This window comes from Micropterus salmoides, unplaced genomic scaffold (assembly GCF_014851395.1).
Source record: "Micropterus salmoides isolate LMB-PRFRI ecotype aquatic unplaced genomic scaffold, ASM1485139v1 Ms_hic_scaffold_4, whole genome shotgun sequence".
NCBI classification, from domain to species: Eukaryota; Metazoa; Chordata; class Actinopteri; order Centrarchiformes; family Centrarchidae; genus Micropterus; species Micropterus salmoides.
The window spans coordinates 6,408,303-6,422,923 of NW_024043372.1; the positions used below are offsets into that span (position 1 = coordinate 6,408,303).

The following is a 14,621-nucleotide window of genomic DNA, read 5'->3' on the forward strand; positions in this document are numbered from 1 at the left end:
AGCTCACATTAAGTAGAATATCACAATAGTGATATCAATAAATTATTATATATATTAAACATAACAGCTGCATGCTAGTAGTGCGCTTATAGGAACAATGATAAAGGGCTTGTTGCTTCAGGTACGGGTGAAACAATAAAATGTGATCCAGAAAGTCCAGTTTAAGTAACAGATCTATGAGTTGGAAGGTTCATTAGCGCCAAAACATTGCATACAGGTTATAATATTGTAGTGAAGGGTTTTCTAACTCTGTAAAATTATCACATTGGAAACCATTTGTTTGGATAAGCCTTCTGTGTTGGCAGGCCTGCTTTGTCAACGGACTGGCCTCATTCAAATGACTGAGGGGGCTGTGTTTTTCTCACGCTGTGCTGTTGCCAGTCTGAACACGGCCTAATGAGTCCTAACTGATGACTAAATCACCCTGTTGTATTGGCGGCTCTACACGGTAACCGCTTAAGCTACAGCTAGGAGAGTTCAAGTTGTAAGAGTAAATTATCCTCTTTTGATCACCAAAAAGTGGGGATCTGGGGTCCATATCAGCCCAACAAACAGTGTTCGTCAGTGTCATGGAAGATCTCCATGGTGAAAAAGGTCATTATGCTTTTTCCCTCTCCTTTATTGAATTATATATCTTTTTTTGTGTATGTAACAGGTTTGCTGTTTACTGCTCTGAACAGCCTGAAAACAGCTCGTTTGTATTCCAGCCTTTTCCTTTTGTTCTCTGTGACGTCACAGCAAAATAATGCTTGCCTAGCGACTAGTCAGGCACGCCCTCAGCTCCCTCTTGCTCCAGTTCACGTTGCTAAGCTGGTATGGGGAACATGTACGCTATGCTGAACTAGGTACTGTTGCATGTGCAACTCCCAACAAAGATATTGTAGAGGTAAGATGCATCACTCCATAACTAAAACGAAGCATTTAACACATTGTGAAAAGAGGACCTGCAGCAATGTGCAGTATGATGAAAATATGGTGTTTTTGGAAAATGATACAACCCCTAAATAAGATTATGAACCTGAAAATGAGCATAATGACCTCTTTAAAAGAAACCAACATTGTCTCTCTTGAAAAAATGAGAAAAAACAGTGCTCTTCCATATCAAAGTCACACAACAGAAATCCACAATGTTACAATATATTTCCAGCATCTTTCGCTTTTCTCTTCTTCTTAACTCTGCTAAGCTTTCCTGTATCTCACCATGAAAAGTTTTCTGCTGGGTTGAAAGAAAGACTAAATGGATTTCTTAAAGTGATGTTGGGAAAAATACAAATGACTCAGAAAGAATTATGGTGTCTCTCTTTTGGCGCGCGTTCCTCAAATTATATGCAAAACATTTGGACGGACGCTGTACAAAATTATTACAGGGATAAAGAAAATACAGATGGTACTTTTACTGCGTTGTGCACATTAGCGCACATCCATTAATCTGAACTATTGGATGCCTTTGGGCAGCTCCACAGTAGAGCGGTGATTGTAACCGCCCTGTTCAAGAGGCACATCACTTGCATTTTGGAGGGTAACGCTGGAGTCAGTTTCTGCCCGCAAACCTACAGAAAAGTCTCAAACTGACAACATTTTGATTTCAGGCCAGCTTCTCGCATGACATCGTAGCTGCTGGTGTAGCAGTGACAACTTAATTCCACGCTGGAGGTCGGTTGCTTCTCACACTTTGCTTTGAATGATATTTTGTTGTTTATCTCATGTCAGAGGCCAAAGTGATGAGAAGAGGGTTCAGTTCTGTTTGTTTACATCAGACCTTCTCTTTTCTCTCCCTCAGTTATAGGAAGCCTGCGGTGCAATGCCATAATGCCCCACTCATCTGCCCTTCATTAGTAATGAGAGCCTTTCAGATCGGGTTTTTGAATCCCCTCCTGTCTCCTCTCCTCATCCTCTTCCTTAAATTCTCTCCTTTTCCAACTCTGTCTCGATGCACTCTTTTCTTCTCCACCATCCCTTCATTCCTATAATCTGCCCTGCATTAGTGATGCTGTCACAATGACTTTGATTTTGGACGCTGCACTGATGATTGGGAATTAAGACAGGCTGTCCTAAAATGCCCCTCCACTCACTCACACTCTGTTCTTCATTTGCATTTACATGGATGTACAGTAAAAACTATACCATAACTGGGCATAGCAATCTGATTATATAGTATTTGGTGGTCTCTGTTAGTCTATGCAGTCATAAGCCTAGTTTTCTATGGGACATAAGTGAATCCCTATTAATGGCATTGTAGTGTAGCAGGTGGCTCAGAATTGACCAGAGCCACCAGAGAAGGCTGAAAAATGTAACGTCATCCTGTTAAAAAAAAAAAAAAAAAAGTACTTGGAGGATATTATTGTAGTTTAAGATTCCTCTAAGATTACAGGCATAAACAAAAATAATGTGCTGCGACAATCAGTCACAAATTGTTAGAGAAAGTGGTTTCTTTTTTACACAATGCTTGCTAAAGAAGCTATTTGCTTGCAGACATTGGCACAACCAGAGAGACAAGAGATAAGTGGCACATAGATGTCACTGCCGTTGTAAACTCCCTAGCACTCCCTCATTGTCGACTAACATTCAGGTCAAATAAGTTGGATATGTCAGTCATTAAAGTTTGGTTAGTGCAAAATCAAATCCAGTCATTTCCTGCCACCTCAACTACTGTACTGTAGCTGTTGTAGGTTTTAGCCAGTCTTTACTGTCTGCAGCTGGTCCTAAATGCTGCTGCTGGAGAGACCACATCACCCCTGTGCTGGCCTCGCCTCACTGGCTTCTTGTGCATGGAACTGATTTTAGGGTATTACCGTTTGTTTTTTAAGGCTCTTCAGGGGCTAGCTTCTTTGAATATCTCAGATCTTTTAACCCTTTTAAGTCTCCCTCACATTGGTTGGCCATTTAACAATGTAGGTTGAAAGGGGAATCATGGTTTTGCTTTTGCTGCTATACTTTAAAGGCTCCTGCGCTGCTTCTTCCTTGACATGAAGTTTGCCTCTGCCATTGACTCAAAAAACATTTCTACCTTTTTGCTTCTCTTGCTGTTAGTGTATTAAATCATTGTAAAAAAAAAAGAAAATTAATAATCTAAAATTTGTGGGGCACATTGAAACATTAAAGCCTCGTTTCAATCATCATTGTTTCAGCAGTTTCAGAAAAGTTGACATTTTACACACTTATGTGCTTTGACATAGAATATAAAATTGTTATCAGCTAAGCTAGATAACTACAGCAGTGTAAAAAATGCATCATTTTCCAATGAAATGGTCTTGCAAAAATCTTTTTAGGTTAGGTTGCTCAAAACAGCAGTGAAGTACAGTACAAATGTAGTCATGTGTGCATCAAATACCTGATTCATAGAGGCATTGGTTCTCACTCAACTACACACTGACTACTCAACTGCTACTGCAAGCAAGCAAGCAAGCAAACCTGTTGTAAACCACCAATGTGCTAAAATAATCAAGACCTTAAAGCAACATGATGTTAAGATTTGGTGTGTTTTGGCGCCACTGCAGTTTGAGTATAATTCACCACTGTCATAAATAAGGACAGCTGTACACGTGCAGTTATAACATTACACATGATCAAAAACTAGTCAGATATTTACTTTCAGCCAGTCACTTGCTTGGTCAAACTTTTTTTTTGTCCTTCTTTCTCACTTCCTACGACACCAACTTTGGTCTTTTCGCAGACCTCTGCCATGATATCCATACTGAGAATATCAAGCTAGCTTCTTCTCATAGCTAACATTAGCTTGCTGAAGAGTCTTGTTGGTGTGTGACACAATCTTGCGATCGTTTCTTGCCCATGCTCCATTCTCCCTATTGCAAGTCAGTGTACCAACAAAATGATTTTAAGATAAAATTGCACATAATGTTGCTTTAATATGCAACTCCTCTTTCTGGTATATTATTGTAGGTGTATTTCACTCTTAGTCTCACATACAAATGGAGACTGTGCCAGATGGGTTGTAGCTGGTATGTCATGAGAGCAAAGCATCCCTCAGCCATCTTAACCGAATCAAGCACTGCGCTGGAAAACTGCCCTGCTCATCACATAACAACCTAACCACAGGCAGACTACACACAGAGATGTATACTCACTAATCATGCATGTACACACACAGGAATACAAACGTTGTCCTTGAGGTTATTCTATTGAAGTCCATTTATTCTCTAAAACCATAACGCTAAATGTAAACCACATCACATACTCTTCAATGGATACTCTCAGTTCCTGGAGGATTGTCCCAATGGTCTACTGTTCTGTTAAAGTATGAAAACAGACACCAAACTCGTACATGTGTTGCCACTATACTGTTGACCTGAACACACCAGAAATTTCAGCTTGTTCCGAACTGTGCTAACACTTTAATTGAATGTCTCAGCTTTAAAACGGAGTAGTACATTCCAATTTGTTGGCTCATTTGGTTGTTTTTGTAAAGAATGTAATTTTCTGAGAAAACTAGAACATTGTGCCCATGAAGATATCACGAGAAGAGAGTGACTGTAAAGGAGGTAACAAGTCTTTTCCAATCATCAGTGGTAACAGGAAACTGGAATATGAACGCGCACACATTTCCAAAACCACTGAAGTAAATGTATAACACTGCAAGATATCACAAGAACAGAATGACTGAAAGGAGCAGTTCACTTAATGTCTGTAGCATCCTACATTACTTTATTTAGATGTCATATATAGACATGTGTGTGTTGTGTTTTGTATAAATGATACCATCCTACATTAAGTAAATATCCCAGGAGTTCTGTGACACCACAATGGTGGAACGAGCTAAAACATGCTATCAGAGCATGGGCGCCCCTCTCTAACTTCTAGAAGCTCCTAAAAACTCATCTCTAAGAACACTGCCCCTTATAACACTTCTAATCCCCAACATGCACTTCCCGTGCTCTTCCTTTTCTTCTGTCTTGTTATGTATTATGTTGTATTGATTAACTCATTTCCCTAAGTATTAACCCACTGATGCTATATGTGCCAATAGCTTTAACTAGTATCTATTGTCACTTGTAAATCTCATACTTACTTAACTGATGCTTTATGGATGCTTATATGTTGTTCCTGAAATAAGTCATTTTGCATAAAAGTGCGTGCAAAATAGGTAAATGTAAAGATCCAGAAGAAGGCCATGGAACACTCAAAAGCTCCAGTAAAAGCAAGTAACCTTGAGCTTACAGACCCCTCCAAAAGTATTGGAACTGTAAGGAAAATTCCTTTGTTTTTGTTGTTCACTGAAGACATTTGGGTTTAAGATCAAAAGATGAGTATGAGTTCAGAATTTCAGCTCTCATTTTGTGGTATTCATATCTAGAGGTGTTGAACCCACCCATTGAACCCACCAAGTGAGCAAAACTATTGGACGATGTGACTGACAGATGTTTCTTGTTGCCCAGGTGTTGCCTTTTAGGTTGATTGCCCAAACATTAAATAGCTCTGCATGACTAGTCTAAATTTTCATCCTTGGTTCAAACCCATAAAGACTGCATTTCCTGTTAAAGAGGATAAACCAACATGAAGAGAGCCGTCTATGGGAGAAAAGCAAGCCATTATCAAGCTGAGAAAAGAAGGAAAATCGACCAGAGCCATTGGACAAACATTGTGCATAGCAAGCACAACAATTTGGAATGTCCTGAAAAAGAAACAAACTACTGGTGTACTGGGCAACAGACGTCGAACAGGTCGGCCAAGGAAAACAACAGCAGTTGATGACAGAAATATCGTGAGAGCTGTGAAGAAAACACCCAGAACATCTGTAAGTGACATCAGCAATGACCTCCACAGTGCAGGGGTGAAGGTATCACAATCCACTGTTGGAAGAAGACTCAGAGAGCAGAAATATAGAGGCCACACCACAAGATGCAAATCACTCATCAGCACTAAGAATCGGAAGGCCAGATTGAAATTTGCAAAGAAGTACAGAGATTAGAAAAGATGAAAAGTTGTGGAACACGATCTTATGGACTGATGAGACCAAGATTAATCTCTACCAAAGTGATGGAAAGGCCAAAGTGTGGATAAAGAAAGGAACTGCTTATGACCCGAAGCATACAAGCTCATCTGTGAAGCATGGTGAGGTAATGTCATGGCTTGGGTGTGCATGGCTGCTTCTGGAACAGTCTCATAAATATTTATTGATGATGTAACTGATGATGGTAGCAGCAGAATGAATTCAGAAGTGTACAGAAACATTTTGTCTGCCAATTTACGGAGAAATGCATTGAAACTAAAGGGGAGGAAGTTTATCATGCAGCAGGACAATGAGCCAAAGCACACTGCCAACAAAACAAAGGACTTCATCAGGGGAAAAAGTGGAAGGTTTTAGACTGGCCAAGTCAATCAGCTGACCTTAACCCAATAGAGCTGCATTTCACCTCCTTAAGAGGAGACTGAAGGGAGAAACACCCCGAAACAAACAAGAACTGAAAGAAGCTGCGGTAAAAGCCTGGAATAGCATCACAAATGAAGAATGCAACAGTTTGGTGATGTCGATGGGTCGCAGGCTTGAGGCAGTTATTGCAAGCAAGGGTTATGCCACCCAGTATTAAATGTTATTTACTTTAAGATCATTTGTTCATTTGTTCACCTAAGAATGCTGTGGTCTAATGCAAACGGTGGCATGTCCTAAGTTGTTTAACACATCTAGATGTGAATACCAGGAAATAAAAGCTGAAATTCTGAACTGTTGTCTCATACTCATCTTTTGTCTTCAGTGAACAACAAAAACAAAGTAATTTGCCTCACCGTTCCAATACTTTTGGAGGGGACGGTGTTTATCTAAGCACAGATATGTAAAAGGGTTGGTTCACTAAAATCATAAAGAAGAAAACAATTACTCCTGATGATATGTAGCTATGCAAAAAAAATTATGTGCCAAGGTTTTTAGATATCTTACTTTTAAATGTTTGACACCAACTTAAAATCATGGTGGTAAATTGCACAGTGTAACGTTAGGGCTGTGCAATATGACAAAATTCATATCCCAATAACAATATATATCCCGATATTGAACATTTTTGGTAAATTCAATGAAATTTCCAACTGTTTCTCGGGATATATCTCTGCATTATAAACGTGGGGTAACTTCTCCAGCAGTTCTGGAGAAATCCAACACCATGACAAATACCTTGACAGAGTGAACAACGACACAGCAAGTAACTAATGTTAGGAAGGTTGTAGATTAGCAAACTGACGCTACTTGCTGCTGCAAAGTTAACATGAGACGACGAGACTGTCCCAGAGCAGCACAGCAGCTCCAGACAGCAACACTCACAGCTCTCCTGCTGCTACAGCTAACATCATAACAACAGCTGGCACTGCTGGACAGTGTTGTGTGGCTCGTCCATTAAATTTAATTTAAATTTCTTCCCTGCAACACCGGCACATGTGGAAGAAGGACCACAGCTAAGTTAGTTTCAAGTTGGCTATTGAATTCAACTTCAAACTAACCTCACTGCGGTGCAAAGCGGCGTACCCTCACCAAAATATCTGGTTGAGAGTGTGGCACAACGATATAAACGATAGAGCATAATTGTATTCTATTGTCAAATGATAGATATCGTCATATCGCACAGCGCACTATTATCCAGACTTGCTTGGACATTGTTTCTGGAAAAAGAAATTGCTGATTTTTTATATTATCTTCACCAGAAAAACAACAGCATCCATGGTCAAATGCTTAAGACAACATATTTACATTCTTCACTAACATTCTATTTTTCAGTGGCAAAGTTATGTTATGTGACACTTTTATATAAACCTCCAAAGAGTATGGTTGTCACACTGGTTTGCATCCTGTTTCCTATGATTATTCAAAATGGATTCTCCTAACAGAGACTACAATGTTTCCTCAACAATAACCAGGTAATTTTTGTTGTTTCCTGCTAACAAACATAAATGTTTATTTCTAATGTATTCTGTATGGCTACATACCATCAGGGGTAAATGAGTAAATAAGTGGGTTTTTGAGATATGAAGGACTGACCTTTTAAATCAAGACTGATGTAGCCATGTCTCTGAGGGCTAAAAATTACTAGACAAAGAGGAAAAGCAAAAGGATTTTTCAAAAATGCTGGTATTATCCTCTTGAGCCTGTACTGACTCCTTGCACAACACAGTTACACTCAGAACCACATGTTGCGGTGAAAGAAAAAAAGAAAAGCACTGTACAACGGCGTAACGGTTGATAAATCCACATGACGTTGTAAGCAACATGGGGCCTTGTGGGCCAACACACACTCCTCATGGGAACAGTGGAACCAACTGTGGGGTAAAACACAAACATGCACCCTCACATGTACACAACCACGGCACAGCAGAGCAACAGCAGCTGAAAGATTACACAAAAGGCTTTTACATTTGACTTTTGCCGGTTTGGAAATATCTAGGTTGCACTTGGTGGAAAAACCTTTTGTCGTCAGCTGCTCCACTAGGGCTGCACAGTGTCAAATGTGAATCAACCTCTTCATATTAAAAACATGCAGGGCATACCAGGGAAATTTTGCCCCTTGTCTGCATTTACTCTACTAGAGTCTACAGCCATGCTAGGGTGAGGGAGGGTATATTTACGCACAGCAGTGTTATGGGTTTTAGTACGGGGGATGCCTGTAGCAGGACTGTATGGTTGGTTGAAATCATTATTTTGATATAAAAACAGTAGAGTTCTTTCTTTGAACTGCATTTTGATTATTTAAATGTGTTTTCTTATGTTGGATATATTGTAAATATACATTGACAGATATCCTTATGAAGTAGTTTTCTCAGAATCATTCCATTTGGAGAGTAAAAATGTGTAGAACAGCAACAAGATACCATCATGATATGATTCAGCTGAATCAGTCGATGAATCATAGATTTGATCGAGTCAGATGTTATTGAATCATCAGCCACAACATACCCAGGCTAAAGTTTCACCCCCCCTCGTGTGGCCTTTCACATAAGGGAGAAATGTGAGCCAAGAAAAATCCTTGCAAAAGTAATGTTTTTGAGAACGTCTTGTTCTGATCATTTTTTGAAATTTTCCATAGAGAAAACGGATCTGTCTTGGCTGAGATATAAATGGTAAATAGACTGCACTCAACTGCCCTGTTCAACATCCAAGTGCTTAACAATTTGCATTTCATTCACACAACACACACACAGTGGAGCTGCCATGCAATGTGCTGGCCAATGGTCACACACACCAACAGGGATGGTGGCATCAAGCAATGCTGTAATGTGATGCGTGTCATACCTTCACATGTGAAGTAACAGGTAGCAGGTGCAGTAGGAGCAAGTCTCTGTAATTACAGTAAGTAATACACCTGTCCTCATTTTATGAGCAAGTCAAATGAGTCTTAATGAGGTCACTTCAAGGATCACTGGGTAGCTTCAACTCTCAGGCATACAGAGATAACGGCTGAGGGAGGTGTGTAGAATCATTCTCTAGGGGCAAACAACATCAGCGAATTGTGAAAGAAATTATGGAATAGCTTTGGTACATTCAGTACTTCAAAACACTGTATGTAAGGACCACCTGTGGAGCATGCTGAGTCTCAATTCTTGATGGTCTGATAAAAAAGCTTTATAGAAGTACACTGAAATGGACAGAATCCAGTCAAATTAAATCAGTCATACTAACCAAACCCCACGAAATAGCCTGGAAATAACCAAAGGAACATACTTTTCTCATCTTTGCCCACAACTTTGAGGGGAGTCTCTGAAAGGAAGAAAAAAAAATCTCATTACTAGCTTTCACTTTGGCCTGCCTCTAAAATACATTTTAGACTTTCAAGGAGTGAAAGTGAGAAATAAAAAAACAGTAAGGCAGCGTGCAGCGAGCTCCTTGTTCTCTAATGAATACCTGTTGTCCAGGATTTTAGTTGCCCTGAGGTTATGTCTGCACCGGGATACTTGGGAAAATGTACTTTAGCCCGCTGTCTGTGTTTTGTTACACTGTAAGTTCTACCCAGATCCATGTGTTGCTGGTCTAGAAGGCCACGGAGTTCTGCACTGTACAGACTGCATATTAAAGTAGCAGTGTCTGAAACTGCATAATCTAAAAGTAACTCCTTTTCTGTCAGGAGGGATTTGTTTAAGTGGTTGGTAGATAAAAGATTATTCTTTGCAGTGTTATCCACTGATTTTTCCTCAGCCTTCAACGACTATGCAACCATGTATTCCTCTTAAACACTCCCATAACGTTGGTTTCTAACAAGGTTCTGTGCGTTTGTAAGCTACAAAACAGTTGTAATTTTTTAATGTACACTGATGGTTAAATGTGACAATTACGTGACGACGTGGGGAAACAATTCCTTATGTTTCTGACAGTAAGATTAACTGATGATCTTCATCTGTTTGTCACCTGAAAATGTTCATTAAAAATATAATGCATTTAAAATATAGTTTTAAAAAAATGGTAAGGTTATAAACCTGACGGTGCTCATTTAATGAAATTTTGTGAAAGCAGCCTCTGGTTTCTTGTGCCTAGAATGTAAAGTAGCTTTCTCAAATAATGGTCAGTCTAGTAAGGAGTAAGAAGCATTAGAGAGCTTTGCGACATCAGCACGATACTTTCAAAGTAGCTGTGCCTGAGAACACACCGAGGTTAATTAACTCACTGCAGTGCTCAGATGTTCTGCGGACCGACTGTTGAATATTTAGCTTCACAGGTTCGAATTCATCAAGGTGGCTCGCTGCCAGAAGTACCCACTTTATCTGAGGCACATCTGTTCTCAGTGGTGGACTGAGGTGAAAGAGAAAACCTGGCTCTGGAAATATAAGCCAGGCTGACCCATAAACCACTAACGCACAGATACCATTAAAGATCCTGCCATGTATTCTACAGTACAGACAATTAGGGATACAACCAATGTTTTTGAATATTGTGCCTCAAGTTCTCACTTGTATGTATATTATATATATACACATTTTACATACATCCCATTCAAATGCAAATGGTGGTGCTGGAATCACCACATGCCCACAGCCTAGCTAGAATACTTCCACCATGCCCGTCTGTTCAGCAGTCATAGTCTATATCCACTATAATCCACAGCAGCATTGTACAGTGCAATCTACACAGCGACATTTGAGCATTTTTCACACTCAAATGCATTTTGCATTGAGGAAAATATATCAATCCACACCACTCAGAGACACATTTTAAGACGTGACCTCTGTACTATTGGGGGGGGGGGGGGGGTTTGGGTCCCCTTCTGTGTATCCCCACAGCTGTTAAAATAAAATAAAATAAATCTCTAAAATCTCTCTATATGTTGTGATCCTATTAATTCTAGTACATCTTATTGATCAAGACCCCAGTTTTATGAGCTTTCCAGTGTCACTATAGCCATATAGAATCAGTTTTCACTATATTCTCCTCATGGATCCTACTACTATTAACTATTTTTGTTCATGGAATTATTACTCAGTCTGGTAAACCATGTGCTTTCAGCAGCTGAGGTACAGCTGGTTCTGTAGTCAGTAATGCCTTCATGGGATGGAGTTGACACATACAGCTGATGTCTCATGTCTGGTGTGATTCCAAGGTAAGGGAATGGAGAAATGTCTTTGAACTCACACTTTATGTCCATGGATCTACAACACCATCAGTCATACACTGAAAGCCATGATCAATTAATCCCATAGGTATTAATATTAGTAGCAATGAAGAAGTTCCCCTTCCTGCATTAATCCTAAATTTGACTAGCCTTTATATGACAGAGTGATGGAAAACATGAGGTAATGATATGCAATAGAAATCCCCAATCTAAAGTCAACATTATTGTCATGGCGGCTCAAGATGTATACATGCTGGGCTACCAGGATGCCCCAGGCCATGCTTTGGTTTGTGCCTTTACCCTTAAATTAGCTGAATTTTGTTGTAGTGCTTTGAGGACCAGACCAGAAAATGAGCTCATATCCCCATAAAAAATATCTGGATAATATCACTGTCCCCACAAAAATACCCTTGATAAAGTCACACGTGATCTCTATTCATCAGTAATGGAGCTGCTCCAGAAAGTGTCGCTTGTTAACATCACAGAGCGCAATTGTTCTCTTGTGTTTCCAGCTGTGGGAGACACTCTTGTAATCAAAATTATAGAAAATGTATGCATGATGACAGGGATAACATCACCATAATCACACATAGAAACTCATATGCAATATAACAGAGCTGAATGTAGAGAATACTATGTTTATAAATGGCAGCTTTTGTTAGAGTTTATTCTGCTCTGTGGTGCAAATGTAGTTTTGTGGTGTTACTCGCAGGTCCAACAGGACATCAACCTAAAACGCTGCATAGAGTTGTGGCCAGAAGCTCATCTGGTCCTTTCATAGCTGCAGCCCAAGAGTCTGTTGGTGGATGCCAGCTGTAATGGATGTTATCAAGTTTACGAACAAGGCCTTTTGGCCCATTTGACTCGAGAATCAATAGACAAGTATCAGCAGGCCAGAAGGTTCTGGGGTTGCAGAACAATGGGTGCTAAAAGAAGTCTTGTAGCAGTGGTTCCCAACTTTCATTGTTTGTGTAGTTTAAGAGACCTAAGGGCCTCATTTAAAAACATTTATTAGATATTTACTATAAAATAGTCTAGGTGTGCTTATGTTCAATTCATAAAAGATAGTGACCATAGAAATCCTTACTTATGCAGGTTCTATCAACCCATTTGTAACTTACACACTGAAATCAACTTGAAATTAACATCTACCTTCCAGTCAACGAAATCCAAACCATAACTTCTCCTCCCTAAATGTGCAATGCTGTTTAATAATAGAAGGCACCCTATAATTTCACACTCTAATTAAATAAATAAATAAAATAAAAAATCATTAATGCCCCCATATGCAAGTCTTGGGGTGTTAATAAACAAACAGATAACACCCTAATTTGACATTGTATTGAAAATTGCAACCAATTTGTAATTCAAAACTTCTGCATCTGGCATCTTAATTTGTCACCTTTAATTGATCATTCCTATCACATTGTTCATAAAGCTAAATGCAAAGTTCGCAACAGGCTCCAATACTTCTACATAACCAACAGGAAAATCACCTCAGTCTAGACTTTGCCTAAAGATAAGATCATTTCCATGTGAAAGTAAGGTTTTATAAATAACTCCTACTAAACAACAAAACTGTAAGTTTGTTTTATAAAAAGGAGCCCCTCAACATGTAAAATTATACAGAACATCACAAGAAGCAATATTAGAGGATGATATGAAAAAAATATAAAGATAAGATAAAGTGACTCCTCAGTTTTATTTTTAAGGTCCCCTGTTGTACAGAGTACTGTGGGAATGTGGGGTACCAGAGCTCATACTACGTTTTGAGTAGTCTTTTATAATTGCAGTTTGATTAATGACCTTACAAAAAAGAAGTCTATATGTGAATTTATATTTAACAAAATATAGGCTTGTGTTGTTTCTCCAACAAGTCTGTGCAAACCTTGGGTTATTTCCTCTTATTATTATACAATATGAGTTAGAATGGACAGAGTACACGCTCAAGACTTCGTGGTCCCAGTGGACAGCCCTGTTCTGTGTGTTATTTTCAGCCTCATATTCTGTTTTGAACTTGTTCTTGGCTAGCTAGCTCTAGCGTGCAGAACCATGAGTGTTCTGTGGGACTTCCCTGTACCAAGCCTGTGCTTAATTTGTATTGCACTTAGTACATTAAAACACTGAAGTACAAGCTGCAATATTCGCTTCCCTGAGAGGAATCACTTTCTTTTTCAGCATTCAGAGAGCAAAGTAACGACCAGGCAACAAGCCACATGGGACTTCAGTTTTGAATTATAACTTATATCCATTCATTTCTACTAAACAGAATTTAAAAAACAATAGGCTGCAACACTAATGGAATAATAATGAAGGATGGACGTTTGACAGGGGAGCTCAGCCACAGTTGTTTTAGCCTGTTGTAATATAGATGCAAGACAGATGCATGCTGCTGGACTTCAACCATGGATACCACTGTTTCCTTCCAGTTTACATTTTAGTTGCACTGCATCATAAAACACTGGCTATGCAGCTTCTTTCAATTTTATAGAAGGGGAAATGCATTATGTACTAAATAAGAGCTTCACTGCCACTCTCTTTCTATAAAAAGGCAGACAAGTAAATCAGTCAGACTATGGGAGATTATCGCCACCATAAATACAACTAATAAGCTTTCACACTAACACCAAACATCTGTCTGTAGCCGCATTTTAAAAATACACATGCAGACCAACGCTAAGGCTCAGTTATCAACATGTGGACAGAGTATGAATAATTACACATCTTTTGATTTGTTATTTTTTTCCTCCAGTTATGCTGGCTAAATTTACAGCCAAATGATTTGTGGTGTACTATACCACAATGGATAAAAACACTTTGGTCCCCTATCATCCATTTTGGTTGTTTTGTTCATGAGATGAATACCTAACAACTGAGAGTCAGGCACAAATACACCTTTGTTTGACTTCTAAAATCGTAAGAGTTGTGTTTGAATCCTGGTTAATTGAAACACCCATAGAATTCACACCTCAGCAGGTACGGAGCCTTTTTACCTGCTGTGAGGGTCAATGTGCCGCTTTTAATTACCACCCTGTACTCATAACCTTGTCTGCAACATCCTGATTGTTATCCAACGTACTTGAT

The 14,621-nt window shown here is 39.3% G+C and overlaps 1 protein-coding gene across 3 annotated transcripts in view; it reads right to left on the reverse strand.

The window, feature by feature from the left end:
• Window positions 1–14,621, reverse strand: part of rspo4 (R-spondin 4) — a 36,082-nt gene that overhangs the window by 3,173 nt on the left and 18,288 nt on the right. Inside the window, exon 5 of one of the 3 annotated variants that reach the window (XM_038696916.1) lies at window positions 9,597–9,694. The exons of the other annotated variants lie outside the window; for them this stretch is intronic. Within the exon in view, the coding sequence (XP_038552844.1) occupies window positions 9,612–9,694 (83 nt within the window). The 3' untranslated portion in view covers window positions 9,597–9,611. Of the gene's footprint in view, window positions 1–9,596; window positions 9,695–14,621 lie in introns of those variants that run through there. 3 annotated transcript variants of the gene reach the window in all.